Source organism: Panthera leo, chromosome E3 (assembly GCF_018350215.1).
Source record: "Panthera leo isolate Ple1 chromosome E3, P.leo_Ple1_pat1.1, whole genome shotgun sequence".
Lineage (NCBI taxonomy): Eukaryota > Metazoa > Chordata > Mammalia > Carnivora > Felidae > Panthera > Panthera leo.
In genome coordinates, this window is record NC_056694.1 from 22,622,074 (window position 1) to 22,649,737 (window position 27,664).

At 40.9% G+C, this 27,664-nt stretch overlaps 1 protein-coding gene across 1 annotated transcript; it reads left to right on the forward strand.

Moving 5' to 3' along the window:
* PALB2 (partner and localizer of BRCA2) lies at positions 1–27,331 on the forward strand. The gene is made up of 13 exons (XM_042922448.1): positions 1–181; positions 2,616–2,675; positions 2,832–2,934; positions 4,704–6,164; positions 8,654–9,468; positions 9,831–9,902; positions 13,056–13,217; positions 14,791–14,876; positions 16,297–16,458; positions 17,969–18,085; positions 22,061–22,148; positions 24,714–24,862; positions 26,848–27,331. Exons 1-13 carry the CDS (start codon positions 134–136, stop codon positions 27,053–27,055), a joined length of 3,531 nt encoding a protein of 1,176 aa, XP_042778382.1. The 5' UTR covers positions 1–133; the 3' UTR covers positions 27,056–27,331.
* The last annotated feature ends 333 nt before the right edge of the window (positions 27,332–27,664 follow it).

A 27,664-nucleotide genomic window follows, 5' to 3' on the forward strand; every position in this document is an offset into this window, starting at 1 on the left:
GTAGCGCCCTGGGGAAGATCCCGGGCGCAGAGTTTCCTTCCCGGGTGCCTCCGGGGCCCAAGGCCAGTCGGCATCCTCGTGTCTGCAGGCCCGGGGCCGGCGACGGCTGTTCCTTCCGTTCGGCCGCGGCCCGATGGAAGAGCCTCCCGGGAAACCTCTCAGCTATGAGGAAAAGGAAAAGGTGCCGGGGTGTGAGGGAAGGGCTGAGTCGGAACTCTGACCCCTTGCGCAGGCTTTAGGCGTGTGTTTCCTCTGCGGTCCCGGGTAGGCAGTGATCTCTGACCTCTGGACGCAGCGGGGGTGAACGTATGGATGGAAGAATGCTGAGCTCACGTGGTGGCATTTAAAGAACAAATTTTCTTACAGCAGCAATGCCTAAATACGTACGAAATGTAAAACTGGATAAAGCCAAAGTCCCCTTTGACATCCTCTTCACTCCCACACTCTTTCTCACCCTTGGCTTCTCCCACCCACTCCCTTAGGGAAATCTCTGAACAGCCGGTGCTTCGGATCTTTTCGTGTGTGCAATGGACGGAGGTGGGGGGATTGGAGGGGTGTGATTTATTCCCTGGCCACCAAAAAGTGATGTGTATCTTTTTGTTCGTAAATGGTATGATCTGAATGGTTCTACAACGTCCTTTTTACTTATCCGTGTTTCATCCATGTCGATACATGTTAATCTGGCTTCTGTGTAGTGTTACGTATTAACGGAAGTGCATTCTTGTCTTGAGACATTACTCTGCTGAGAGACTTTGAGGTTGTTTCCAGATTTTGCTTCTACTGTAGATGCTCTGACCGACCGTCCTTATTCATGCCATCTTGTGCTAGTGCTGATGATGTTAACTTGAATGTATCTTGTGCTGGCTGTTTGAGGCTTTGTGCTAAACTCTTCATATTAACTCATCAGTCTTCTTAGTTTACCTTCCCGTGGGGAGTGAGATAGGTCATTTCCAAGTCAACAAAATAATTCTCAGATGATGATAAGGTTGGTGATAAAGAGGACCCTGTGAGAAGCAGTCTAGCACAGAGGTTAAGAGCACAGATCCTAGGGATGCCTGAGTGGCTCAACTGGTTAAGTGTTGGACTCTTGGTTTCCGCTCAGGTCATCATCTAATGGTTTGTGGATTCAAGCCCTGCCTCCAGCTCTGTGATGAAGCACGGGGCCTGCTTGGGATTCTCTTTCTCTCCCTCTCTCTCTCTGCCCTTCCCCGTTCTTGCTCTTTCTCGGTCTCTCTCAAAATAAATAAATAAACTTAAAAAAAAGAGCACAGATTCTAGAACTCAACTGTATGGTTTTGGATCATACCATTTATAAACTGTGTGATCTTGGGTGAATTGCTTTCCCTTAGATCTTCTTTTTTTTTTTTTTTTTTTTTTTTTAATTTATTTATTTTGAGAGAGAGAGAGAGAGAGAGTGCAGGAGTGGGGTAGGGGCAGAGAGAGAGGGAGAAAGAACTCCAAGCAGGCTCCATCCACACCGTCAGTGCAGAGCCCGACGCGGGGCTGGAACTCAGGAACTGAGATGATGACCTGAGCCAAGATCAAGAGTCATGCTTAACTGACTGAACTACACACATGCCCCTTTCTTGGACCTTCTTAAAGCCAGCTCCTTCCTCCTTCAGGTTTGGGCTCAAATGTGCCCCTTTCTTGGACCTTCTTAAAGCCAGCTTCTTCTTCCTTCAGGTTTGGGCTCAAATGGTAGTCCTCAGAAATGCCTCTCTGGCCACGCTACCTAAAGTAGATCAGGCAGAGGCGCCTGGGTGGCTCAGTCAGTTAAGCGTCCGGCTTCAGCTCAGGTCATGATCTCATGGTTCGTGGGTTCGAGCCCCACGTGAGGCTCTGTACTGACAGCTCAGAGCCCGGAGCCTGCTTCGGATTCTGTGTCTCCCTCTCTCTCTGCCCCTCCCCTGTTCATGCTTTGTCTCTCTCTGTCTCAAAAATAAATAAAAAACATTAAAAAAAAAAAAAGTAGATCAGGCACTCTCACATCTCCCTGTTGATCTGGGTACTGATTACCATGTGATATCATCTTATCTGTGTATGCGTTTTTTTGTTAATTATCTGCATCCCTCACTCTGCCTAAGCTTGACCACTCTATCTTTAGCGCCTGAAACAATAACTGACACACGGTGTTTATACCTGACAAGAGATGCATTTGTTGATTGAATGTCTGAGGATGCCAGCTCCTGCTGCCAGGGATCTCACAGTGAGAAGGGGGAACAGAAGTAAACAGACAGCATAGTGGATATAATAAGTACTGTGATAAAGGAAGCACAGCAGAGAGGTGGCATGTCTAACCTTGATTTCGGGAAGGACCTAGAAGTCTACCCAAGGGAAGTAAAATTAAGTTGAGGCTTGAGGAATCAGAAGGACTTAGCAAAATGAGTTGGGCAGGAAATGCTTCAGGTGGTGGGAACAGTTTATGTAAAGGTGCTAAGATACTGGAAAGGTTGGTGCTTTGTGAGAACTGAAAGTGTGGGTGCCTGCTACTCCTCCGCCGTCTGCTGCTGAGGGACCTACTAAGCCCTGCACACTCGGGTCTGATAGACACTGTGTCCCTTCTCTCTGACTCTTTCTTTCCACCTGCTCAGCATTGTTTGCTGTTTTTCTTCCAGTTGAAGGAAAAGTTAGCATTCTTGAAAAGGGAATACAGCAAGACGCTGGCCCGCCTCCAGGTAAGTGAATCTTATTCTCTCAAATTGAGGTATCACAGTATGAACTACATACAAACAATTCTTCCTAATAATAAAGCTTTAAGATAAACCTTCTTTGTCTTAAATTTGTTCCGTTTTTGGAACGGAACAAAAAAAAGCTGTTTTTGTTTTCTCTAGCGTGCCCAAAGAGCTGAGAAGGTTAAGAATTCTGTTAAGAAAACAGCAGAAGAACATGATTGCTTGTTCCAGCACGACATTTCACCACAGCTAAACCACTCAGGTGAAGCTAGCCCGTTTACTTATGCTTGCTTTATTATTCATTTTCCGGGTATATTTGGTTGTGGTTCTTTTTCTCACAGCCAAAAGATAAAGACTAGCCATAGACTCTTTTTAAAGAGTATGTATAATTCACTGGTTCTTTGTGTACTCACAAGACTATGCAACCCTCATCACCATCTAATTCCAGCATGTTTTCACCATCCCCAAAAGAAGCCTTGTAGCCATCCTACCCGTAACCCCTGGCAACCACTAACCTACTTTCTCTGTGGATTTACCTATTCTGGGCATTTCATGTGAATGGAGGCATACACTGTGTGACCTTTTGTGATTGACTTCTTCCACTTAGCGTGAAGTTTCCAGCAGTCATGCCTGCATACACACATCCAAGCATGCGTCAGCACTTCACTCCTTTGTGCAGCTGAGTCCTATTCCATTGGATAGATGATGTGCCATGATTCATGTATCCATTCATCAGTTGGTGGATATATGGGTTGTTTCTACTTTCTGCTTGTTATGAATTTTGGCTATTATGCTGCTATGAACATTCATCTGCAAGTGTTTATATAGATGTATTTTTTCAGTTCTTTTGGGTACATACTTAGGAACGGAATTGTGGGGTCATATGGTAATTCTCTGTTTAACTTTTTGAGAAATTGCCAAACTCTTTTCTACAACATCAGTACCATTTAACATTCCCACCATGATGCACAAGGATTCCTGTTTCTACACATCCTCACCACCATTTGTCATTTTCTGTTTTTGTTTTTGTTTTTTTAATTTTTTAACGTTTATTTATTTTTGAGAAGAGAGAGACAGAGCATGAGCGGGGGAGGAGAGAGAAAGAGGGAGACACAGAATCTGAAACAGGCTCCAGGCTCTGAGCTGTCAGCACAGAGCCCGACGCGGGGCTCAAACCCACGAACTGTGAGATCATGACCTGAGCCGAAGTCGGACACCTAACCAACTGAGCCACCCAGGCGCCCCCATTTTCTGTTTTTAAAATTATAACCATCCTGGTGGGTGTGAAGTGGTATCTCATGGTGGTTTGGATTTGTGTTTCCTAGTGACTAATGATATGGAACATCTTATGGCTTGTTGGCCATTTGTATATTTTCTTCAGAGAAGTATCTACTCAAGTCCTTTGCCAATATTTTAATTAGGTTATATGTCTTTTTGTTCAATTATAACTGTTCTTAATATATTCTAGCTATTAGATGCTTATCAGATGCATATTTCATAAATTTTCTCCCATCTGTAATCAATGAACTGTTTTTTGGTTTTTTTTTTGGTTGAATTGTTTAGTTGATCTTTTCCCCTTTCAACTTTTAGAAATTATATTTATTGTGTAAATATTGGAAAGGTTTTTTTTTTTTTTTTGATTAAGCACTTCTATATGTACAGAGGAAAAAAATCTAGCTAGAAGTATTCTAAAAAAACAATGGTCATTACTCATGTTAATAGGTAATTTATAATCATAAAATTGGGGGCTATTGAAATAGAAAGGTGGTATTAAAATCACTTGGGGCACCTGGGTGGCTCGGTTGGTTAAGCATCTGACTTTGGCTCAGGTCATGATCTCATGGCTCATGAGCTCAAGCCCCGTGTCGGGCTCTGCATTGGCAGTGCAGAGCCTGCTTGGGATTCCCTCTCTCCCCCTCTCTCTCTGCTCCTCCTTCGTTCGCTCTCTCTGTCTCTCAAAATAAATTAACTTCAAAAAAATTTTTTTTAATTAATAAGAAAAATATTAATTATATATTTTTTTCTCCTCAGAATCTAAAAATAAAGTATCTCCTTGTGAGACATTACAAATCAGCACCCATCTGGATGAAGAAACTGGAGAAAAGACACCTATCACACTTGACATTGAGCCTGAGTCCTTCAACCTTGGACATGGCCCCGTGGAAAGATTACATATACAAAGTGATATCCAAGAACATTTTCCCTACCAGGTCAGTGGTCCTAGTGGTGAGAAAAGGCAGAGTAAGTTGCCAAAGAGAAGAAAGCAGCAGCAGAGAACATTTACTTCACAGGCGAGAGAATCTTTCTTTGACACGGATTCACTCATACTCTCTGGAAAAAGACTAAAGGAACTGGAAGAAATCAATAGAGAGAATCCTAGAACACCTGTAACTGGAAGAACTTACCTTTCAAATTCTACGTGTGACATTCTGGATTCTCCAGCACCAGTGACAGAAACTAACGTAAGGGGTGTATTAACTCCACCAACTACCAAACCACAAAGAGTTGTTGATGCACTCGTAAGAGGAAATCATTTCCCCACAGTGTCTACACTTGCTTCATTTACTCCATCAAATAACAGTAGTGGTCAGCACCTTGAACATAAGCCTCCTAAAGGCGACTGTGAACTCATTACTCATGGTTTAAAAAACATTATCCCTGCTTCACCTGTAAACCTGGAGGCACAAGACCAAAAAATGACTGTCTCTACAGATAACCCAGAGGTAAATAAAGCTGTAAGTGCAAGTGGCCAGCTGCCTAGAAGTCCTGACTTAGAGACAGATAATTTCTGCTCTGTGAATGAATTCGCTTACAATAACTTATCAGCAAATGGAAACCAAAATTTAAAAGGACAGAATCACACAGAGGAGTGTTTAAAATCTCCCCATAACACTCTTGATGATAGAAATGAAAGTCCTCAGGAAAAAGAGGTTGTAAGTCAGTCTAAGAGGCTTAGCCCAGAAGTAATCTCTCCTGCTTCTGCAGAAAATCAAACACATTCTTGCACAATGCTCGAAGGCCTTCCATTTCCCGCAGAATATTATGTTAGAACAACACGAAGCATGTCAAGTTACCAGAGAAAAGTAGCCCTGGAAGTTGTAATTCAAAATCATTTGGGTGTCAAAAAGAAAGGGTATAAAAATAAAAGTAAGGAGGCAACTAAAAATTTAAACCTTCCCAGTGAAGAAACTGACCAGAGTGGAATTAGGACCTCTGACACATGCACAAGACAACCAAGTTCAGGAAGTCCTCAGAAACGTCCCTCTTCAACTGAAGTCAACTCTCCCCTTGGGCCCCCTAAAGATAACCTTTCCAGGAAGGCAGTTATCCAGCCATCTGGTAGGAGACACGGAAGAAAAACAAAGTCAATCTGCACCCCTGTATTAGATGATGGTGAACTCCTTTTGCCAACTTTTGGCACATCAGGTGTTAATAGATCCAAGGAAGAAGTTGCCTTGAACAAAGAGCAGAATGGAAAGGCAATTATTCATGGTAAGAAGAGAATTAAAGGTAAATCTAAGTGCAGTTGATGATGATGATGATGATGATGATGATGATAGCCAACACTTAATTGTGTCCCTGGTATTTTCTAAATGTTGTGCGAACACTAACTCCTTGCATCATCACAGCAACCCTACATGAGGCAGAGTCTGTTTTTACCCTCGGTTTACAGACGAGGAAACTTAAGGCACAAGGAGATTAAAGTGACTTTAATTCATGAAAGTGGCTTTAATTCATTAAAATTACAGAGCCGGGATTCAGACCTGGCTCTGTGATGCCAGAATTCACTAATGTGATTGAAAAGTTGACATGGAAAAGGAAAATGTATGAGATTTTCATCTAAAATTAGTATCTATTCAGGTACAACACAATCTTTATCCCTAGAGGGAAGTTGTATAACCTACAGAGAAAGTGTTTTTGAGGTGAAATGAAATGTGTGTCCGAGTAGGAGTCCTTTGACAAACTTTCTTAGGAATGACTGAGTAATAAAATGCAATACATCCAACCAACTTTTTTTGGGTAAAATATCAAATATAGCGTCTTGGGAGATCTGTGGGATACAAAATATTGGAGAACAACGAGTGACATAATTTACACTTTTTTATTCATTTCCTCAGGAATTAATCACATATGATACACTGAGCAAAACAACTAGATAATTCACTCTGGTTCTATAGTAGACATCAGCAAACTTTCTGTAAAGGGCCAAATAGTATTTGTCTTTGTGCTCGGTCATAGCTAGTCAAGTATAGTGGCAGAGTAGCCACAGACAGTATATAATGTGTTCCAGTAAAACTTCATTTACAAAAACAGGCAGCCAACTGTCTATATCATTGGACACAGGTTTTGGTCTATGAGCTATAATTAATTAAATACTTAATTTATTTTTAATTAGTTAAAAACCTGTAATCATTATGACTCTTTTATTATCCTCTTTAAGCCAACAAGAATACAAAGCAATCAGAAAGTAGGGCAATCTAGTAATAATCTAGAAACTTCTTTTTGTATACTTTGAAATACTCTGCTGTGGATTTAGTAACCTGCTGCTACATTAAACATTTTTTTCTCAGGGTGCCTGGGTGGTTCAATCGGTTAAGCATCTGACTTTGGCTCAGGTCATGATCTCATGGTTTGTGGGTTTGAGCCCCGCATCGGGCTCTGTGCTGACAGCTCAGAGCCTGGAGCCTGTTTCAGATTCTGTGTCTCCTCTCTCTGACCCTCCCCCACTTGTCCTCTCTCTCTGTCTTTCTCTAAAGTAAAAAATAAACATTAATTTTTTTTTTCTTGAGGTGATCTTAACATAAAATGGACCATTTTGAATCAAGTGAATGATGTACTGGCATTTAGTACATTCTTGTGCCACCATGCCCCCTACCTAGTTCCAAAACATGTTCATCACTCCAGAAGGACACCTCATGCCCATTAGGCAGTTGCTCTCTATTTCCTTTCCACCCTAGTGCCTGGCAACCACCACTCTATATTCTCTCTCTGTGAGTTTACTTGTTTTGGATATTTCATATTAAAGGAATTATACACTATGTGACTTTTTTGTGTCTGGCTGCTTTCACTTAGCTGATTTTTGAGATTCATCCACATCACAGCATGTATCTATACTTCGTCCTTTTTTATGGCTGAATAATATTCCCTAAGTATGTGCCACAGTTTATTCATTTATAAGTTGGTGGAGACAGCTTTCCCCATCCCAGGCACTACTCCAGCGTTTGGCTCCCAAACATGCTCTGAAAAAGTGTCTGCAGAGGTGGTTGGGCCAACTGGGTCTACATGTTGCATGGTATAGAATTCCAGCTGCTTTAAGTGTAGTAAATTATTGGGGTGCTTGGATGGCTCAGTTGGTTAAGCATCTGACTTCAGGTTATGATATCGCGGTTCATGGGTTCAAGACCCCCATCAGGGTCTGTGCTGACAACTCAGAGCCTGGAGCCTACTTCAGATTCTGTGTCTCCCTCTCTGTCTCTCTGCGCCTCCCTGGTGGCACTCTGTCTCTTTCTCAAAAATAGGTAAACATTTTTTTAAATAGTAAATTACTCTGCTTGAAAGGGAGACTTACGTTTCCTTCAGTGAGAAGGGCCAGCGTTTTGTAGACTGTGTTCTGGTAGTCTGTTGGAATCATAGTTTTAGAACAGAAAGGACTGAAGAGATTCTTAGTCCAGTTCCCGTATGAGAGACAAGGGAAAATGAAGTGAATTGACTTGCCTAAGATCATGGCAGATCAGTGGCAGAGCAGGGACTAGACCCTGGTCTTCTTGCAGCTAGTGTCATCAGCACCATGCTGTTTTTGATGCTACAAAAGGAGAACTGCTAGTTAACCACCAACCTGTGGCTGATTCTTGAACCCGCTCATAGGTTTCAGAGTCATGGGTGGGAAGAGAACAAGCATTTTGCACTGTCTTGGAGTTCAGAAGCTCACTTTTGGTTGGGTATTGGATGTTTGCTGTTACCGCTGTTCCTTTCTATTTTAGGGAAGAAAGATGATCGTCAAAAAGAGGACTCCCTTTCTTCCAGAAATAATGCTTATTTGGCTTTGGATTCTGCTGCATTCAGGGCTTCATTTCCTAAGAATGAGATGCTAAGTTTAAAGCAACTGTCCTCTGTTCTCAAAACCACAGATTTTCAGTTACCTGATGAAGACTTTGGACCTCTTAAGCTTAAGAAACTGAAGTCCCAATCAGAAAAATCAGTGGAGCCTTTTGTATCAAAAATGTATGGGGATAAGCTCCTTAAGGAGGGAAACTGTGTTGTTTTGGAAGAAATGACACCTACACAAATTGATATTGAAATGGAGGACTTGGAAGAGGAAATTCTTGTTCTCCCAGGAAAAGCACAACCTAAAACACCAAACCCAACAAGCCAGCCTCAGAAGAAGGGCCTTTCTTCATCCATAGTACTTTTCACTCCTTTCAATACCGTCACCCCTGAGGATAATGACAGACTGATGGCAGATGTGTGTTCGCCCGCCTTCCCCATCCTAGGCACTACTCCAGCTTTTGGCTCCCAAGCACGCTGTGAAAGAGTGTCCACGGAGGTGGTTGGATCAACTTACTCTGTACCCCAACTTCCTCACTTGAAAGACTGTGATCGGAAGCAAGGCGACAGTTGGGCCAGCCCCTCAAAATCAGATGGCAGCCCGGTTGTGTCAGGTCGGGAAGGACAGCCTTCCTGTGGCAATGATTCTGGTTCCCAAGCAAAACTTCTTCCCACTGAGTCAGTCACTTCCGAAGAAAATCAGCTGTGTGGAAATATGCACGTGGAGTCGTGGAAACAGTCTACTGAGCAGGTACGGTCCACTTCCACGGTAAGATTTTTCTATGATGGAATGAAAGATCTTAGCGAATATGGGCAGCATGACTTTCTTACACATTGGCTCCTCAGTGTTTAGGAATGGTTGAATGTGCTTCTTTGTTATGATTTCACTGTAACCATTAAGTTCAGTTGGGGGAAATTTAAGGTTAATATAAAATGTGTTTATATGGGAATGGGGGATCCTATTCCCTTTGTCATCAAGGAATCATTTGCATATAGGGCTTTGCTGCTGTTATCAGAGGAAATAACACATATTGAGTAGACACGATGAAGGAGCAGGGTGGGCAGATATCATCTATAAAGCATAGATTAACAGTGTGACTTTTATTTTCACAGACTGAAGTTGCAGACCTTCCTGCTTGTAATGGCTTAATCCCAGGCCACCTACAATTGGTTTCGAAGTTAAAGGTCAGAAGACCGTTCCCTTTTGGTGTGTCGTGTGTCTTACATGTAAAAAATTTAATGAATTCATAGGAAAATTAGGATGAATTTGATCTGTATCTTCGCATTCTTAATTTAGCACTGTTAAACGAACTTGGCGAAACAGATTCAGAAAAAACCTGTAAACTCTTTGTTTTTCACAATACTTAGCTGTATTTATATCTTGAGATCTTCTCCAGAAGAAGTTTATATGTCAAGCTATTGCCAAGAACAACTTAAGCTAACTCAACTTTGTGTCTAAATGTAAATCAGGCATCTTGACAGAGAGAAAGTCATTCATGATCCTCCTTTCCAAATGCCGTAGTTTCTAGAAGGATCACTTGTGATTTATAAGAAAATAGGTAGTGGTTCCAGATTATAATGAATGGTTAATCTTTCATATGCTATGTGGGGTGTGTGTGTGTGTGTCTAACTCTGAGAAATGTAAGTTACATTATTTTGTTAATGATATTTTAGTAAATCCAGAGAAGTGGATTGGACCTGTCTCCTAGTTAACTCTTTGTATGTAGTGCTTGAAGTAGCATGATACAGAGCAGGGTTTCTCAATCTGAGCAATCTGGACATTTGGGGCTGGATAATTCTTTATTGCAGGGGCGGTCCTGTGCATTGTAGGACATTTAGCAGCAGCCCTGCCTTATCTATAGAGCCACTAGCACCCCCATCCCGAGTTATGATAACCAAAAATGTCTGCAGGTATGGCTAGATACCCACCAGGGAAAGTTTGCGAAATTCCCCCAGTTGAGAACAACTGGTGTAAAAGAAAGAGATTCAAACCCACATAAACTCTTTCTGCCAACTACTAGTGTGTGACCTGAGGCAAATTATTTACCCTCTGAGCTCCAGATTCCTTTGGTATAAAAGATACATAGTAATAGTCATTTCAAAGTTATTCTTGAGTCCATTTTAATAACTTGGTTTCTTTCTTAAAGAATCAACCATTTCATTTGTATTTTCTAATTTGTAGGTAAAAAGTTATTTATTATTCTAGTTTTTTTGTCTGTGTATATTCGGTTAAACCTCTCTCCCAATTCCCCATTTTCTAAAGTACTTTTTTTCCTGCATCAAACTTAAGAGATTTTCCATTCTGTTGGTCTACAACGCTTTTGGTTGTATTGATTGTTAATTAGTTTTTTTGTTTCCTATTTCATTTGTTTCTGTTTTTATCCTTAATAATTCTTTTCTTTTTCATTGTGCTTACTTTCATTGTTGTTTCACTACCTTTTTGAGCTGTTTTCTTTATTTTTATTTTTCTTCTTTTCTGATAAATGCCTTTATGATTGTAAATTTCTTTTGGAAATACCACTTTGCCATGCTCTGTGTGTTTGGATACACAGTGCTCTCCTTGCTCATGTGGAAATACAGTGGACTCTTGAACAACATGGGTTTGAACTGCAAAAGCCCACTTACATGCAGATCTTTTTTCAGTAAACACATTAGAATTCTTTTACAGAATTGTAATGTATATTCTCTTCCTTATGATTTTCTTTTTTTTTATTTTAAGTTTATTTTGAGAGAGAGAGAAAAAGAGAAAAGCACAGGTGGGGGAGGGGCAGAGAGAGGAAGAGAGAGAGAATCCTAAGCAGGCTCTGCATTGCCAGCACAGAGCCTGACGTGAGGCTCAACCTCATGAGATCATGGCCTGAGCCAAAATCAAGAGTCAGACGCCTAACCGACTAAGCCACCCAGGCACCCCATCTTATGATTTTCTTAATAGCGTTTTCTTTTCTCTATACTTTATTATATACAGTACATAATACATATAACACATGAATATGTGTTGATTGACTGTTTCCATTATCAGTAATGCTTCCTTCCAATAGTAGGCTATTAATGTAGTTAAGTTTTGGGGAAATCAAAAGTTATATGCAGATTTTTGACTACGCGGGAAGTTGGTGCCCTTAACCCCCATGTTGTTTCATTTTTATTCCCTCTTCAACCCGTGGGTGGTTCATCAGGATGTTTCATTTCCAAATGGGCAAGTTCTTATGGGCCATGTTTTGTGATTAAATCTGAATCTGTTCCATTCTGGAGCTACACATTTTTAGATCCATCATGATATAAGTGTGTGGGGGCAATTTTTTTTAGTTACATAAGACTCACAAAGCTTTCTTTCTTTCTTTCTTTCTTTCTTTCTTTCTTTCTTTCCTTCCTTTTAAGATTTTATTTATTTTGGGGGCTCCTGGGTGACTTAGTTGGCTAAGCGTCTGACTTTGGCTCAAGTCATGATCTCACAGTTCGTGGTTTCGAGCCCCACATCAGGCTCTGTGCTGACAGCTCAGAGCCTGGAGCCTGCTTCGGATTCTGTCTCCCTCTCTCTCTCCCCTCCCTTGCTGGCTCTCTTTCCTTCTCTCTCTCTCTCTCTCTCTCTCTCTCTCTCAAAAATAAATAAACATTAAAAAAAATTTTTTTAAAGATTTTATTTTTATAAATTTTTTAATGTTTATTTTTGAGAAAGAGAGAGCGTGCACGCAAAAAGGGGAGGGGCAGAGAAAGAAGGAGACACAGAATCCGAAGCAGGCTCTAGGCTCCGAATTGTCAACACAGAGCCCGATGTAGGGCTTGAACTCATGAGCCGTGAGATCATGACCTGAGCCAAAGTTGGGTGCTTAACCAACTGAGCCATGCATGTGCCCCCTAAGATTTTATTTTTAAGTAATCTCTCCACCCAATGTGGGGCTCAAACTCACAACCCCAAAATCGGGGGTCACTTGCTCCACCAACTAAGCCAGCTTTGACCTGTATAAAACTTTAATTACATTTACTTAGTATTTCATTTAATCCTTGGAACCCAGCACTTTTCATATTCATATTCTATATTCATATTCTATTCATAAAACAGACCCCAAGTGGGGCGCCTCAGAGGCTCAGTCGGTTGAGCATCCAACTTTGGCTCAGGTCATGATCTCACCGCTTGTGAGTTCGAGCCCTACATCAGGCTGTGTGCTGACAGTTCAGAGCCTGGAGCCTGCTTCAGATTCTGTGTCTCTCTTTCTCTCTGCCCCTCCCCCGCTATGCTCTGTCTCTCTTTGTCTCTCAAAAATAAATAAACATTAAAAACAAACAAACAAAAACAGACCCCAAGTATCCCTTTAACATAAGTGTTGTTGCTATTTATTTCAGAATCCTTCTGGTTCCTGTTCCGTGGACGTGAGTGCCATGTGGTGGGAAATAGCCGGTTTCAAAGAGCCATGTATCATAACTGCCTGTGAATACGTAGTTTCTCTTTGGAAACCTCTAGATACTTGGCAGTGGGAAAAACTTTATTCCTGGCACTTTACAGAGGTAAGTCAGAATCTTAGAGCTGGGAGAGGTCTTTGCAATTATTTACGTGGTAATATAGATGGGCAGCTTACCAAGAATGGGACCTACAACCATGTAAGGCAGAACAGAGGGATCAGTAATTTTTTCCAACATTTCATTATGCAGATTGTCAAACATAGAGACAAGTTGTACAGTGAGTACCCATATGCCTACCATCTGGATTCTACAGTTAATGTTGTGCTCTGGTTCGCTTTATCGCCTGTTTTTCGGGAAATGGATTTTTATACTAGATATGTTGGAGAAGCTTAGAATTTCGTGTCTTTTCTGACTTCTAAATTTGCTGATACTTGTATTCCTTACCCCTCATCAAAACATTTTTCTTGCTTCCTTTCTTAATATATTTTCTTCTAGTCTTTGTCCACCTTCATATGTATCTTACGTGCTTGCAGTCCTAATGTGCTTAAAATTTTTAAATTTGCCTTTTCTCACTTATACAAACATTTTTCCTTATTTTTACATAATTCTTTTTTTTTTTAATTTTAATTTTAAAAAAGTTGTAATGGTTATTTATTTTAGAGAGAGACGGAGTACAAGTTGGGGGCTCCAGAGAGAGAGGGAGACACAGAGTCTGAAGCAGGCTCCAGGCTCAGCTGTTAGCACGGGGCCCGAAGCGGGAGCTTGAACTCATAAACTGTGAGATCATGACCTGAGCCACCCAGGCGCCCCTCTACATATTCTTCATACTTTATTTTGAGTTTTATTTATTTCTCCACCTTTACTGAAGTAATATTGACAAAATTGTAATATATTTAAGGTGTACACTGTGATGATTTGATATATTATATATAGAAAGCACTCCCACAACAATCGAGTTCATTAACATGCATCAGCTCACATAGTTTTTGTTTGTTTGTTTGTTTGTTTGTTTTTGGTGAGAACATTTATGATCTACTCTTAGCAAATTTCATTCTTGTTCTTTGGTATATCCATAGCTTTTAGCACTGTGCTTTGTATAGTGGTGGTCAATAAATATTTATTTATGTGAATAAACTTATTTTAAATGACTGCATGATGTTCCCTTTGTCCACTTCTGCCAGAATTTATTTAAATTTTCCTTTATTACTAGAACTGTAGATTTCATTAAGTAAGTGCTGCTATATACATGGTTTTGCCTATAACTTATTTGGATTTGCAGCTTATAAAAAGAGGGTGTTTGCTAAACTTTTGTTCAGTGTTTGAAACTATCCTGGTACAGTGAGAATAGAAGGGAATGTGACAGATTTTGGAAAATTTAGATTAATTAAAAATTAAACAACCAGGGGCACCTGGGTGGCTCAGTCGGTTAAGTGTCTGACTTTGGCTCAGATCATGATCTTGTGGTTCATGAGTTCGAGCCCCATGTTGGAATCTGTGCTGACAGCTCAGAGCCTGGAGCCTGTTTCAGATTCTGTGTCTCCCTCTCTCTCTACTTCTCCCCTGCTCACACTCTGTCTCTCAAAAGTAAATTTAAAAAATTTTTTAAATAATAAACTATATTGTTAAAAAAAAAATGAAACAACCAAATTCAATTTTTGGCTATTTTTGTTTTATCTAGGTTCCAGTGTTACAGATAGTTCCAGTGCCTGATGTTTGTAACCTCGTGTGCGTGGCTTTGGGAAATTTGGAAATCAGGGAAATCAGGTATGTAACTCTCAAGGAGTAATTTTTTTCTTTCCCTCATCTTTGTCTCTGTCAGCTTGTTTTGAGTACAAGTTATAACCTAGGCTTGAATCTTGAAAGAATCTAAATTTAGATCCAAGAGCTATTTGTTTCAAAAAAAACCTAGTGATAGAATTATATCCCTGACTCAAGTTTCCGTTTAAAATTGGACCTTAGGAGGGGTGCCTGGGTGGCTCAGTTGGTTAAGCGTCTGAGCTTGGCCCAGGTCATGATCTCACGGTTCGTGAGTTCGAGCCTCGTGTCGGTCTCTGTGCTGACAGCTCAGAGCCTGGAGCCTGCTTCAGATTCTGTGTCTCAGTCTCTCTCTGCCCCTCCCCCACTTGCAATCTGTCTCTCTCTCTCACACACAAAAATAAATAAACATTTAAAAATTAAAAAAACAAATTGAACCTTAGGGGCACCTGGGTGGTTCATTCAGTTAAGCATCCGTCTGACTCTTGATCTCGGCTCAGGTCATGATCTCACAGTTTGTGGGTTTGAGGCCTGCACCGGGCTCTGCAGTCACAGCACAGAGCCTGCTTGGGATTCTTCATCTCCCTCTCTCTCTGCCCCTTCCTTGCATGCTTTCTCTCAAAAATAAATAAATAAACATTAAAATAAATAAAGGTTTTTTTTTTTTTTTTAACGTTTATTTATTATTGAGAGACAGTGAGAGATAGAGCATGAACATGGGAGGGGCAGAGAGAGGAGGAGACACAGAATCTGGAGCAGGCTCCAGGCTCTGAGCTGTCAGCACAGAGCCTGATGCGGGGCTCAAACCCACAAACCGCGAGACCATGACCTGAGCCAAAGTCGGATGCTTAACTGGCTGAGCCACACAGGCGCCCCTAGTCCTTTCATATTAAAGGTGCCTGGGTAGCTCAGTTGGTTAAGTGTCTGACTCTTGATTTTTGGCTTGGGTCATGATCTCACAGTTTTTGGGTTCGAGTCCTGCAATGGGCACTTTGCTGGCAGTGTGGACAGAGACTGCTTGGATTATTGGTCTCCCTCTTTCTCTGCCCCTTCTCTGTGTGCACACACACTCTCTTTCTGAAAAATAAATTAAAAAGTGCTCACTTTGGCAGCACATATGCTAAAAAAAAAATAAATAATTTAAAAAAATTTTTTAGTGTTTATTTATTTTTAGGGAGACAGAGTGAGAGCAGGGGAGGGGCAGAGAGAGAGAGGGAGTCACAGATTCCAAAGCAGACTCCAGGCTCTGAGCTGTCAGCACAGAGCCCGATGTGGGGCTCAAACTCATGAACCGTGAGTTCATGACCTGAGCCGAAGTCAGATGCTTAACCCACTGAGCCACCCAGGCACCCCCTCAAAAGTAAATATTTGAAAATAAAAAAAAAAAAAAGGCTTACTCTTCTCCAATTTTCTTTTATACTTGGTTTAGGTCATTACTTTGTTCCTCTGATGGTGGATGTGAAAAGCAAGTGCTACTGAGTTCTGGAAATATAAAAGCTGTGCTTGGCCTGACAGAGAGGAGGCTAGTCAGTAGCAGTGGGACCCTTTGTGACCAACGAGTAGAAATCATGACATTTGCAGAAGACGGAAGGTAAGATGGTTGATTTTCATTATTTTTTTAATTTTTTTTTTTTTTTTTTTTTTTAATGATTTATTTTTGAGACAGAGAGAGACAGAGCATGAACAGGGAAGGGTCAGAGAGAGGGAGACACAGAATCTGAAACAGGCTCCAGGCTCTGAGCTGTCGGCACAGAGCCCGACGCGGGGCTTGAACTCACGGACCACGAGATCATGACCTGAGCCGAAGTCGGCCGCTTAACCGACTGAGCCACCCAGGCGCCCCAAGTTGATTTTCATTATTAAAGAATGCTTTTATCACAGGCTTTCAGAGAAGGTCAGATCACTAGCCTCTTGTTTTTCTGGGCTGCAGGTATCGTATGGCAGGGTCTGCCTCGACACTAGGCTGTTTCGTGGAAGTGGTTTAGAGAGGAGGAAGCTGGATGTAGCAGGGAGGAAGCCAGTGGAGTGGAGAGGCTCAGCAAACATAGTTTATTCTTTCTTCAGTCTTTGAAATCTCCATGTGCCCCTCAGATTTCACATGTGCCTCCAGATCCTAGACCCTTTTCTTGTTCTGCACTTGGTTTCCAGTCCTTAAATTACTGTTTAGGTGCTGACCACTTATAAATGTATATTTCTAGCTCTGAACCCAGCCTTTAGATCTGTGTGCCTATTTATTAGACATCTTGTGGGTATTTCAGATTCAGCATATTTCAAATGCAATTCATAACATCCTCTGTGTCTGTTATGCTTTATTGTGATTATTTACCTGTGTTTCGTAATAACAGAGGTCATGGACCTTCTCGTCTTATTTATTCATGACCTGTAGTAATCTTGGCAAGAGACAAATAATTGCTTGCTTAAATTAGCAAAGTATTAGTGGACATGAGAAGAAGCAGACAGATTTGAGAAAGAGGAGACTAAAATCATTAGGGCTTAGTGATTGAGTAGATAGAGAGGGAGGAGACAAGGATAACATCCAGGTTTCTACATTTGTCACCTGGGTAGACAGTGGTACAATTCACTTAGATGGGAATGCAGAAAGAAACACAATGTTTAAAGAGAGAGGTGGCAAGTTTTTTGTTTTGTTTTGTCTTTTTGAGAGAGAAAGAGAGTGCATATGTCCAGGGAAGGGGCAGAGGGAGAGGAAAAGAGAGAATCTTAAGCAGGCCTCATGCCCAGCTTGGAGCTCCATGCAGGGTTCGATCTCATGACCATGAGATCATGACCTGAGCCGAGAGCATGACCTGAGCCGAAATAAAGAGTTGGACAAGATGCTTTACTGGGTCAGTTAGACACCCAGGCCCCCCTGGCAAGTTTAAATTTGGATATGATGAATTTGAGGTGCTTGCAAATATATCCAGGTAGAGAATATAAAAGTAGTGTATGTTTATTGTAGAAAGTTTTGAATACACATTTTCTAGTTGAAATTTTTTCTGGTATCAGATTAGTGCATGTTATGGATAGCTCAGCAATATGTAGAAGAGCTGTTTAGAAACTGCTTTGGTACAAAGTGCTAATTTTTAATACTGTTTTAAATGCAGAAGCAAAGAAAAACAATTTTTGATGTCCCCTGAAGAGACTGTACTAACTTTTGCTGAGGTGCAAGGGGTGCAGGAAGCTCTGCTTGGGACCACTGTAATGAACAACATTGTTATTTGGTAAGCTTTCTCTTGAGGGCCTCAGTTTCTTCTCTTATATGAGGGTATACCTCCAATTTCATGGGGTTGTTAAGATTAGAGACTCTGTAAGTATGATTGTGTTTGTTTTTTCCTGTCAGATGACATATACTTGTCTCAACAAGAACATCATATTAATTCAGACATTCGGAAAAAAGATCAGTCCGAGTAGACTATTTCAAAGTAAATGAAATTTTACCATTGTCAAAAATGTACAGTTGTTCCTCCTTCTGGTTGATGGCTTTTATGAAACCAACTCTTTTTACCTCAGATAACTATAAACTCTGCACAAAGTATAAAGAACAACTATCTGAAGGCACTGGGGAATGAGAAAAAGAAGAAAGATACTGGAGAGTGGTGAATAGGAAATAGTAGGCAAGTTCCTGTTCCTACAGCTTTTAGCCAGAGGGCAAGCCCTAGTCTGCACATGGGGGACTAAAAGCCTGCGAGAAAACCTTCTGGCCCTGACTTAAAGAACCAAAGGACAGAGTTCAGGGTGACCACAGCAGCTAGCAAGTGAGGAAGAGAAATCCCCATAAAGAGAGAGCTGAAGAATGAGCCTCAAATTCTGAGCTATAATCTTTACCTGGTAATCTGGCTAGCCTTTAAACTACATGTGTACAGGTCAGACTTGAAGCAGCCCAGGTAAGGCAAAAAGAACTGAATTGGGTTTTCAGCATTTGGAATTTTGGGTAAGCCAAGTTAACTGTTTACTAGGGGTGGGGAATCAATATTCTTTAGAGGAATCTAACAGAATCCAGAGTTTATGTGATGTGTCATTCATACTGTCTACAATCCAAAATTATAAAATATATCTGATTAGAGGAACCAGGTTAACAAATTTGTGATAGGGAAACCAGAGTCAAGGAGTCCCCAGCCACTTCTCTTTCCTTACCCTGGGGAGAACCTTACCCAGCCAAAGGTACTTTCAAGGTTAGTTTGTATTAAGACAATAAATTAATTTTTTTTTTTTTCCCCCTCAGAAGCCCTCTCCTTTAACTGGTTCTGCCCTGTCCAACCCTAACTCTCTAGGAATAAGCCAGGAGAGCATGGTCCTTAAGAGAATCTTTGTCCCCTCCCCACCTGGGGGCCTCTGAAATATGACCATGTCCTAATCTGCCAGGAGACTGTGTTTTCAGATGGCCCTACTGTCTAGAGCAGCAGGTTTCCACTTCTGGCATTAGCTCAGTGTTTGTGTATGGAGGTCTAATTTGGGGACAATATTCCTTACCAAAGTTGTCTTTTCTGTTCTTGCTGGTATTTCAATAGTCTGGACCTTCATTATTTGGTTCTTGAACTATTAATATAATCTAGCAATCGGTCTCCTTGTCATCAATCAATATCCTACCTCCAGATCTTCTTTCATACTCTTACTGTATTAACATTCTTCCTCCCAGCCCTCCCCTCCCCACAATGTTTGCTTTTCTTCAGCTTCCATTTCCCCAATGCCTTGGTACAAAAATTTCTCTCCAGCTAGTCCATACTCCTCAGCTCCCTGTTTTCTTCCCATCCTAATTTTTTTAGCATTTTATATATATAATGGATTGCAACAGAATTTGAGGTTGAGGAGGAACCTTTATACTTAGCTTCAAAGTGTAAGTTCTAAGTTTAAGGGGTATCTTCAGTCCCATAGTTGCTTTGAGCTCTGTTGTAATACCTCAACTTTCATTGACGTTTCCCTCTCTGAACTCATATTGCCTTTTTTTTTAAGTTTTTAAATATTGCCCTTAAATTTTTTTTAATTTATTTACTTATTTTGAGAGAGAGAAAGAACACAAGTGGAGGGAGGGTCAGAGAGAGAGAGAGAGAGAGAGAGAGAGAGAGAGAGAGAATCCCAAGCAGGTTTCGTGCTGTCAGCGCAGAGCCCATTGCAGAGCTTGAACTCACAAACTGTGAGACCATGACCTGAGCTGAAACCAAGAGTTGGATGCTTAACCAACTGAGCCATCTAGGCACCCCAATCAATATTGCCTCTGTTTTTTAACTTAGCGTATGCTACTTTGTGTTATGGAAGTCCTTGAAGATGGGTACATACCTTTTGTTTTTCTCAGGGCCTGTCTTAACACCTTGTGTAGGCTACTTACTCAAAGATGTATGGATCATATTGTCTATCAAAAGTTCTCATTTACCTTTTGGGCTCTATGTACTTTGTTGGTCACCTTTCCTGTTTAACTCCTGATGTATTAAATGTCTAAAGTGATTCATATTATACTCAAGATTCAAGTGGCCCTTTTTGAAGCTTGCTGAAGGTTTAAATATTTAATTTTGGTTAAGCTATATTAACTGAGCACCCATCTTTCAATCATTAATGGATATTTGAGTCTCTACTTATATACTGTTTGCTGTGAGAGATGTAGATATGAATCCTTGTTCCGAAGCCTCTAAAATCTAGTCAGTAAGATTGCTTTACAATTCAATTTACAATTCAAAGCATACAATTCCTGTACAATTCAGACAAGGTCAAAGTGATAGAAATTTGGACAGAGTACTTTGGGACTTGAGGAAAGAGCAGTTACTAAATATAGAGCATATGTTAACCTCTATAGGGGATAAACCCATTGGTGTCCCCGGCAAGGAAAACCTTGCATATGTACATGAGCATTTAGATTTCCGTCTTTTGTTTTTATACACAGAACCTGGTCCACAGAAGATTCAGAAATATTTGTTGAATGAATACATTACACCCTGTTACAGTCTATATTAAATTAAAAATGAGGCACAAGGACAGTAATGAAGGGAAGTGGAGGAGAAGAGATTTCTGTGGGTTGGTGTAGGCAGGGAGAAGTCAGAGAGTCTAAGTTGAACTCCTGCCGCTAGCTGGAGGCAGGACATAATCGAGGCCATAAAGAATGGAAGGGCATTCATTGGTCGGTAACAGAGATGGGAATTGGTCAGGATTGGGGAGGTCATTGGGAGGATAGCTTGAACAAAGGTGCAGAGCCAGGAATATGCATGATAGGGAACAGTAATGTAGGATCGTAGCACAGGATTCGTGAGGATTATAGATACTATGAAAAAGATTATGGACTCTATGTTTTGGTTAAGGGGAAGTCAGCTGAGGGTTTTCATCAGTAGAGTTCCATGATAGAGCAGTTATCAACGTCACAAATGCTCAGTAAAGCTAAGAAGTGGTTCCAACAAAGTGTTTCTTCTTTCTTTCTTTTTTTAAAATTTTTTATGTTTATTTTTGAGAGAGAGACACAGCACAAGCCAGGGAGTGGCACAGAGAGAGGGAGACACACAATCCGAAGCAGCCTCCAGGCTCTGAGCTGTTGTCACCGAGCCCGGTGCACGGCTGAAACTCAAGAACCATGAGATCATGACCTGAGCTGAAGTCAGACGCTCAACCGACTGAGCCACCCAGGCACCCCAGACTGTTTCTTCTTTATATTCACCCTCTTCTCTCTTCCTTTTTCCATTTTTTACCCCACCTCAGTCTTCCCATCTTTCTTTGTTACGTTGGTCTAGTTCTAGTATAAACACGGTAATAGAAACAGAATTCTAAATCTATTTTAGGTGTAGTCTCCTATCTAAATAAATTTGGTTTCCTGACCATTGTCTTCCAAGGAAAATTTAGGCATAATAAGAAATGTGACAAAATCATAATGCTGGAGCCATACCATGTGCCTAATTCCAATACCCAGTCAAATAAGATAAAGGAAAACTTTCCTCATGCAGTCCGGAGAGGTTTATTCCTAGTGACATAGCAGATTCAATCTCAGGCGGGACTGTCAAGTTAAACTACTGGCAATGTCATCCTCTGGTCCCTATTTGTAGCTCAGTCTGTAACTAAACAAATGTAACTACACACATGTAATTAAACAAAACTAAGGTACTGTGTCCCTTAGTTTCTCCCTTGGTCACCTCCTAAAGTATGCTGTGATAAATAACAGGATATTATGTGAAAACCAGTTTGCTAGAAGAATGTTATCAGCTTATTTATTTTTGGTGTCTAAGGAATTTAAAAACTGGTCAGCTCCTGAAAAAGATGCACATTGGTGATTCCTACCAAGCTTCAGTCTGTCACAAAGCCTATTCTGAAATGGTAAGTAGTGATCTGTTGGGACCACTTTGTGTCTGCTTTGTGTGTGGCTGTTGGTCTCACTGAGTAAGAGCGGTAACTTAGTAAGAAGTAATTAACAGACCCTCTCTGTTGTGTATCTTTTTCAAAATTGGATAACAGTGTTTGTCCTTTTTTTATTTTTTTAATTTTTGTTAACGTTTATTCATTTTTGAGAGAAAGAGAGACCCAGAGCATGAGTGGAGGAGGGGCAGAGAGAGAAGGAGACACAGAATCTGAAGCAGGCTCCAGGCTCTGAGCTGTCAGCACAGAGCCCGATGTGGGGCTGGAACCCATAAACCATGAGATCATGGCCTGAAGCAAAGTCAGATGCTTAACCAACTGAGTCACCCAGGCACCCTAGTTCTTTCTTGAAATCTATGGATGAAAATAAGTATTGGTATAATGTGACGGCTTGCTAAATTTTCTGGCTGTATGTCCTAAGAGCAAACGTTTATTTCTAGCTGTGAGTTTGTACTAAGAAATACCATGCCTGTTACCAGACTTGGCTCTCAACTGCATTGCCATAAATGATTTATGATGTGAACACATACCCTGAGAGAGGATGGTTAAATGGTCCTAGATGTGTTTTTCCCTTAGGCTTTAGTGTTTTCACATAGAAACGAAAACAGCTTCTCAGCCATTGTGTTAATAGACTTGACTTACAGTCTAGTTTGGACATCTGAACAGGCTGCAGGCAGCTGTCCAGGAGTCAGAGGTAACCCTTAAGTACCCACCATCGAGCCACAACAGAGGCGGTAGCGGGTGGCTTCACACTTGTATGGAGACTGATTTTCGCAGCCTCAGTGGCAACCCCGTGCGCATTAATACCACACGCTTGGAATACACGGGTTGTAACTTTCCCTGGCCTGGCTGGGTCTGTGGAATTGAACTCAGAAGATGTGTGATCTTATATAATCTGTCACATTATCTTGAGGCTACCTTTTTACATCCTTAAAATAACAGGGTTGAATTCATCTCTGAAATTATTACATTTACCTACTAGGCATTGAAATAACTTTGTATCTTTGTTACTACAACACTAATACCTATTTGATACTAAAGCATTTAACACAGAAATGTTTCAGATAGTAGATAAAACTCCATGAAGCCAACCTCTGGAAATAACTTAATAATTTAGTGCAGGAATCGGCAAAGTTTTTGTGTTAGTAAGACCAGATGGTAAATACCTTCAGGTCGGCAGGCCACATGGTCTCTCTTGTAAGTGCTCTGCTCTACTGCTGTAGCAGAGAATCTGCCGTAGATAAAATGAAACAGCATGTTCCAGGTAAAACTTTTTGTATGTTAAAACCTTCCAGAACTTGAATTTCCTATGATTTTCCATATATCATAAAATATTTTTCTTCTTTTTTTCAACCATTTCAAAATGCAGAAATCATTCTTAGCTTGTGGGTCATATAGAGATAAGCAGTGAGCCAGATGTGGCCTGTGGGCCATAATTGCCAACCCCTAGTTAAGTATATGACATCGAACTTTTTCTTTCTTTCTTTTTTTATTTAAAAAATTTTTAAATGTTTATTTTTTAAGAGAGAGACAGAGTGTGAGTAGGGGAGGGGCAGAGAGAGGGGGAGACACAGAATCCAAAGCTCCAGGCTCCAGGCTCAGAGCTGTCAGCACAGAGCCGACACAGGGCTCAAACTCACGGACCGAACCACGAGATCATAACCTGAGCCAAAGTCGGGTGCTTAACTGACTGAGCCACACAGGCGCCCCTAGCCTTTTCTTGACTAGATTTTCTAATTATAAAAGTAATTCATTTTATTATAAAAATTCAGTCATTCTAGAAAATGTATAAAGTAGAAGTGAATGTTACTAATCCTAAGATGGTTCATAATTAATTTTCTCCATTTTACCTCCAAAGAGAATTACTTTCAATGTATGACATACATATACAACCGTGAGTGTGTGTATGTCTGTGTGATATATATGTCTCCACACACAATCATGTTATTATTAGATCATATAATTTTAAAACCGGGAGAGGTCTGTAACACATTTTCCCATGGAAACAACCATAGGTGATGGTGTCTTTTTTTTTTTTTGTCACTCTTGTTCTATAAGCGTAAATCGGCAATGCAGACTGGCCTAGAAATTGAGTCACCACTTACAAGGTTATTTTTATGGGAAAATGTGTTCTGAATTTTCAAAAACCAACTTGCCAATGAATATCTGTAGTTTGAGGACTCCGTTTGCATGTCTCTATGCCCTCTTTCCCTATGACGACGTTTCTCCAGATGGATGGTATGAGATGTTAGTAGTGTCTAAGATGGAGGAAACTGGTGAATCAGCTAGGTTCCCACCTACAAGACTGACTGAGCCCTGTCCTAGAGAAGCCAGAAGGCCAGCTCAGTGATCATCTCAACAGTTTGCCTAAAAAGAAAAATGAGCTAGTCATTTAGTGATTAAATCCTGGATACTTGAGACTTTTGATCATTCTTGTAATTCTTTGGTATTGTCTCTGCCAACCCTTTCTTTTTCCCAGCATACTCTTGCTGATTTATTTGGTTATTCATTTCTCTTTTAAATTAGGGGCTCCTGTTTGTTGTCCTGAGCCATCCTTGTGCCAAAGAGAGTGAGCCGTTGGGAAGCCCGGTGTTTCAGCTGATTGTGATTAACCCTAAGACAACCCTGAGTGTGGGTGTGATGCTCTACTGTCTTCCCCAAGGGCAGGCTGGAAGGCAAGTGTGTGCTGCTGTTCACTGAGTATGACATTTTGGAAGGCACGTGTGCAAATACAAAAAACCAGATGTTCTCGTGTCACTTAGATGAATGGTAAACATGAAATACTGCAGACCATAGTAAGAATGTCAAGTAGGAAGAAGTGTAAAGTTTAGTAGATCTCAGTCAAATCCCAGGTTCCCTACATTCTTATCCCCACCATTATGGGGTTGGATAGGTTATTTTATGTGTATTCAAACCCTGTTTTTCCCATAACAAAAACATTTCAAATGCAAATTAAGTAATTAATATTCTCTACAAAAATGTCCTTTCCGTAAAACCTAAATTAAGAAAGTTTTAAATATTACTTTGGGAAGGCCTCTTTTACTTTGAAATCTGACGAGTCTCCATCGTGCAAGCAATTGATATTTATCTACTGACTGATGAGAAGATCTATTTATCAGTGATACCGTTATTGGTATCCCAGGTGTTCTGTGAGCTCTCTAGAGCTCTAAAGTAGTGTTGGTGTTGTTAGGCCACCCTAGCTACATCCAGAAGGGTCATTCCTAGAGATTACTTTTATTATTGTTTGAAATGCACAGCAGAGACAGAAAACAGATTTAGTAAATCAAGATCACAAAGTCTAGCTTTAACAGTTTACAAGGATAAGGAACCTTGGTAGGTGCAATGTATATTTCTGTGTTTTTTGGGGATCTTGTGCCAAGCTTGCTGCATCAGTGTTCTAAAAGATGGTCTCTCTCCCTGTGCCCTTAGCCAGAAGTGGCATTTCTGCAAACGTTCTTAGCTCACCAAGAACCTCAGGACTGTCATCTGCAATACGTGCTTACGTATAGAACTCGTTTCTTTGGATTTGGGGAGAGAACCATAGTCGCTGGCCTAGAAATTTAGGATAAAGAGAACTATTCAATCAAGCATTTCCTTCGTCACTCTTCAAACTCATTTATTTAGCAAACCTTGATACCTATCTGGTGCCAGTTCCGTAGAGGGCACTACTGTTTCTAATCTCATGGAAATAGGAGGCAACTAGAGACTAATGTTCAGCACACAAAATGCCATGAGGCTTGTAGTGTTTGGGAGCACACAGGATGGAGGGAGCACCTTAACTGGCAGTGGAGGGTTAGGGAGAGACTGTCAGGAAGACTTTGTGGAGTTTCAGATGTGTCTGGAGTCAGTCACACAAAGTTGGGTGGGAGCCTGGGATAAAAAAAATACCATTTGGTTCACTCAGAACATTCACTGAAGGTTGACTCTTCGAGATGCTGGTGATGTGGCAGTGAGGAATAACAACTAATTTATATTAAGCCCTTAACGTGTATTAAGTACTTTGCTGTACTCCTATCATATTCCTATTTTACTGATGAAGTTAAATAATTTGCCCAGGGTCACAGAGCTCTTACTTTGCTAGAATTCAGATCCAGGCAACTGACTGCAGCGCCCCCGTCTCTAAAAGACAGACAGATTCCTGTTTTACAATGTGTACATCTTGGTGGGAGAGCTAGCCACCAAGTATGGAAACAGGATCATCTCATGAGTGAAAAGTGCTATGAAAATAAAACCTATAACATGATAGGGAGCAGAGTACACGTGTGCCCTACACTAGACGGGAGATGAGGGATGACCTTTCTAGGGAGGCGACGTGCCTGCATGATGGTAGAATCCCAGCCCTGCTAAGTGAGCACACGGGAGAGGGAACAGCAGGAGCCAAGACACTGAGGTGGTCGGAGCATGGCCCGCTTGAAGAGTGGGAGGCAGGCTGCTGAGAGCTGGGGTGCGGGTGGCACGGGACGCATCAGACACAGCCGGGACCCGGACGCACGGTTGTGTCTGGAACTACAGCACACCTGCCAGCTGCCCTGGGATTTCAAAGATGGGCATCACATTTCCAGGTATTTCTGTTCTTGTTGCTTCGGGGAGCGTGACTTTGGCTTAACTCGAAAAACTTTTGATATATGATTTGAATTGTTTCTTCTCTGCTTGCTATTAGGTTCCTGGAAGGTGATGTGAAAGATCATTTTGCAGCGGCAGTATTGACTTCTGGAACAATTGCCATCTGGGACTTACTTCTGGGTCATTGTACTGCCCTCCTCCCACCTATCTCTGACCAACATTGGTCTTTCGTTAAATGGTCAGGTACACATTCTCATTTGTTGGCCGGACAAAAAGATGGAAATATATTTGTATACCGCAACTAATTAGATGAAAACACAGCGCTCTGGATTTTTTGACCACTTAGTACTTTTTAGAGTTGTAACTGTAAAGAATATCTGGATGACATTTAAAATAACTACTTGTATTCCATTAAGACACATTTTTTTAATTCTGAATGTAAGTGGTACTACTGATCTTGAATGTTCATTTATACTTTGGGAGAAAGGATCTTAGATTGATTTTTGTAATTCTTCACATCTGCACATTTGCTTTTAAAGGTGTACATAAAGCTTCAGTATTAATAAATATTTATTTTGATACCTTCTGCTTGGCCTGTTACTTTTTCCCTATCCTTTTAAGATTGTTTTCTGAACAATTAGTTGTTTTGTAACTAGAATATTTAGTCAGTGATGCTTGTATAACAAGTAAATTTCAGGGGTGCCTGGGTGGCTCAGTCATTTAAGCATCCGACTCATGATTTCGGCTCAGATCATGATCTCACGGTTGTGAGATTGAGTCCCATTTGATGCTGGGCTTAAACTTACAAACCGTGAGATCGTGACCTGAGCCTAAATCAAGAGTTGGACATTTAACTGACTGAGCTACCCAGACGCCCCCAGAGTCACTTTGAATCAACACAGTGGTATGTCCTG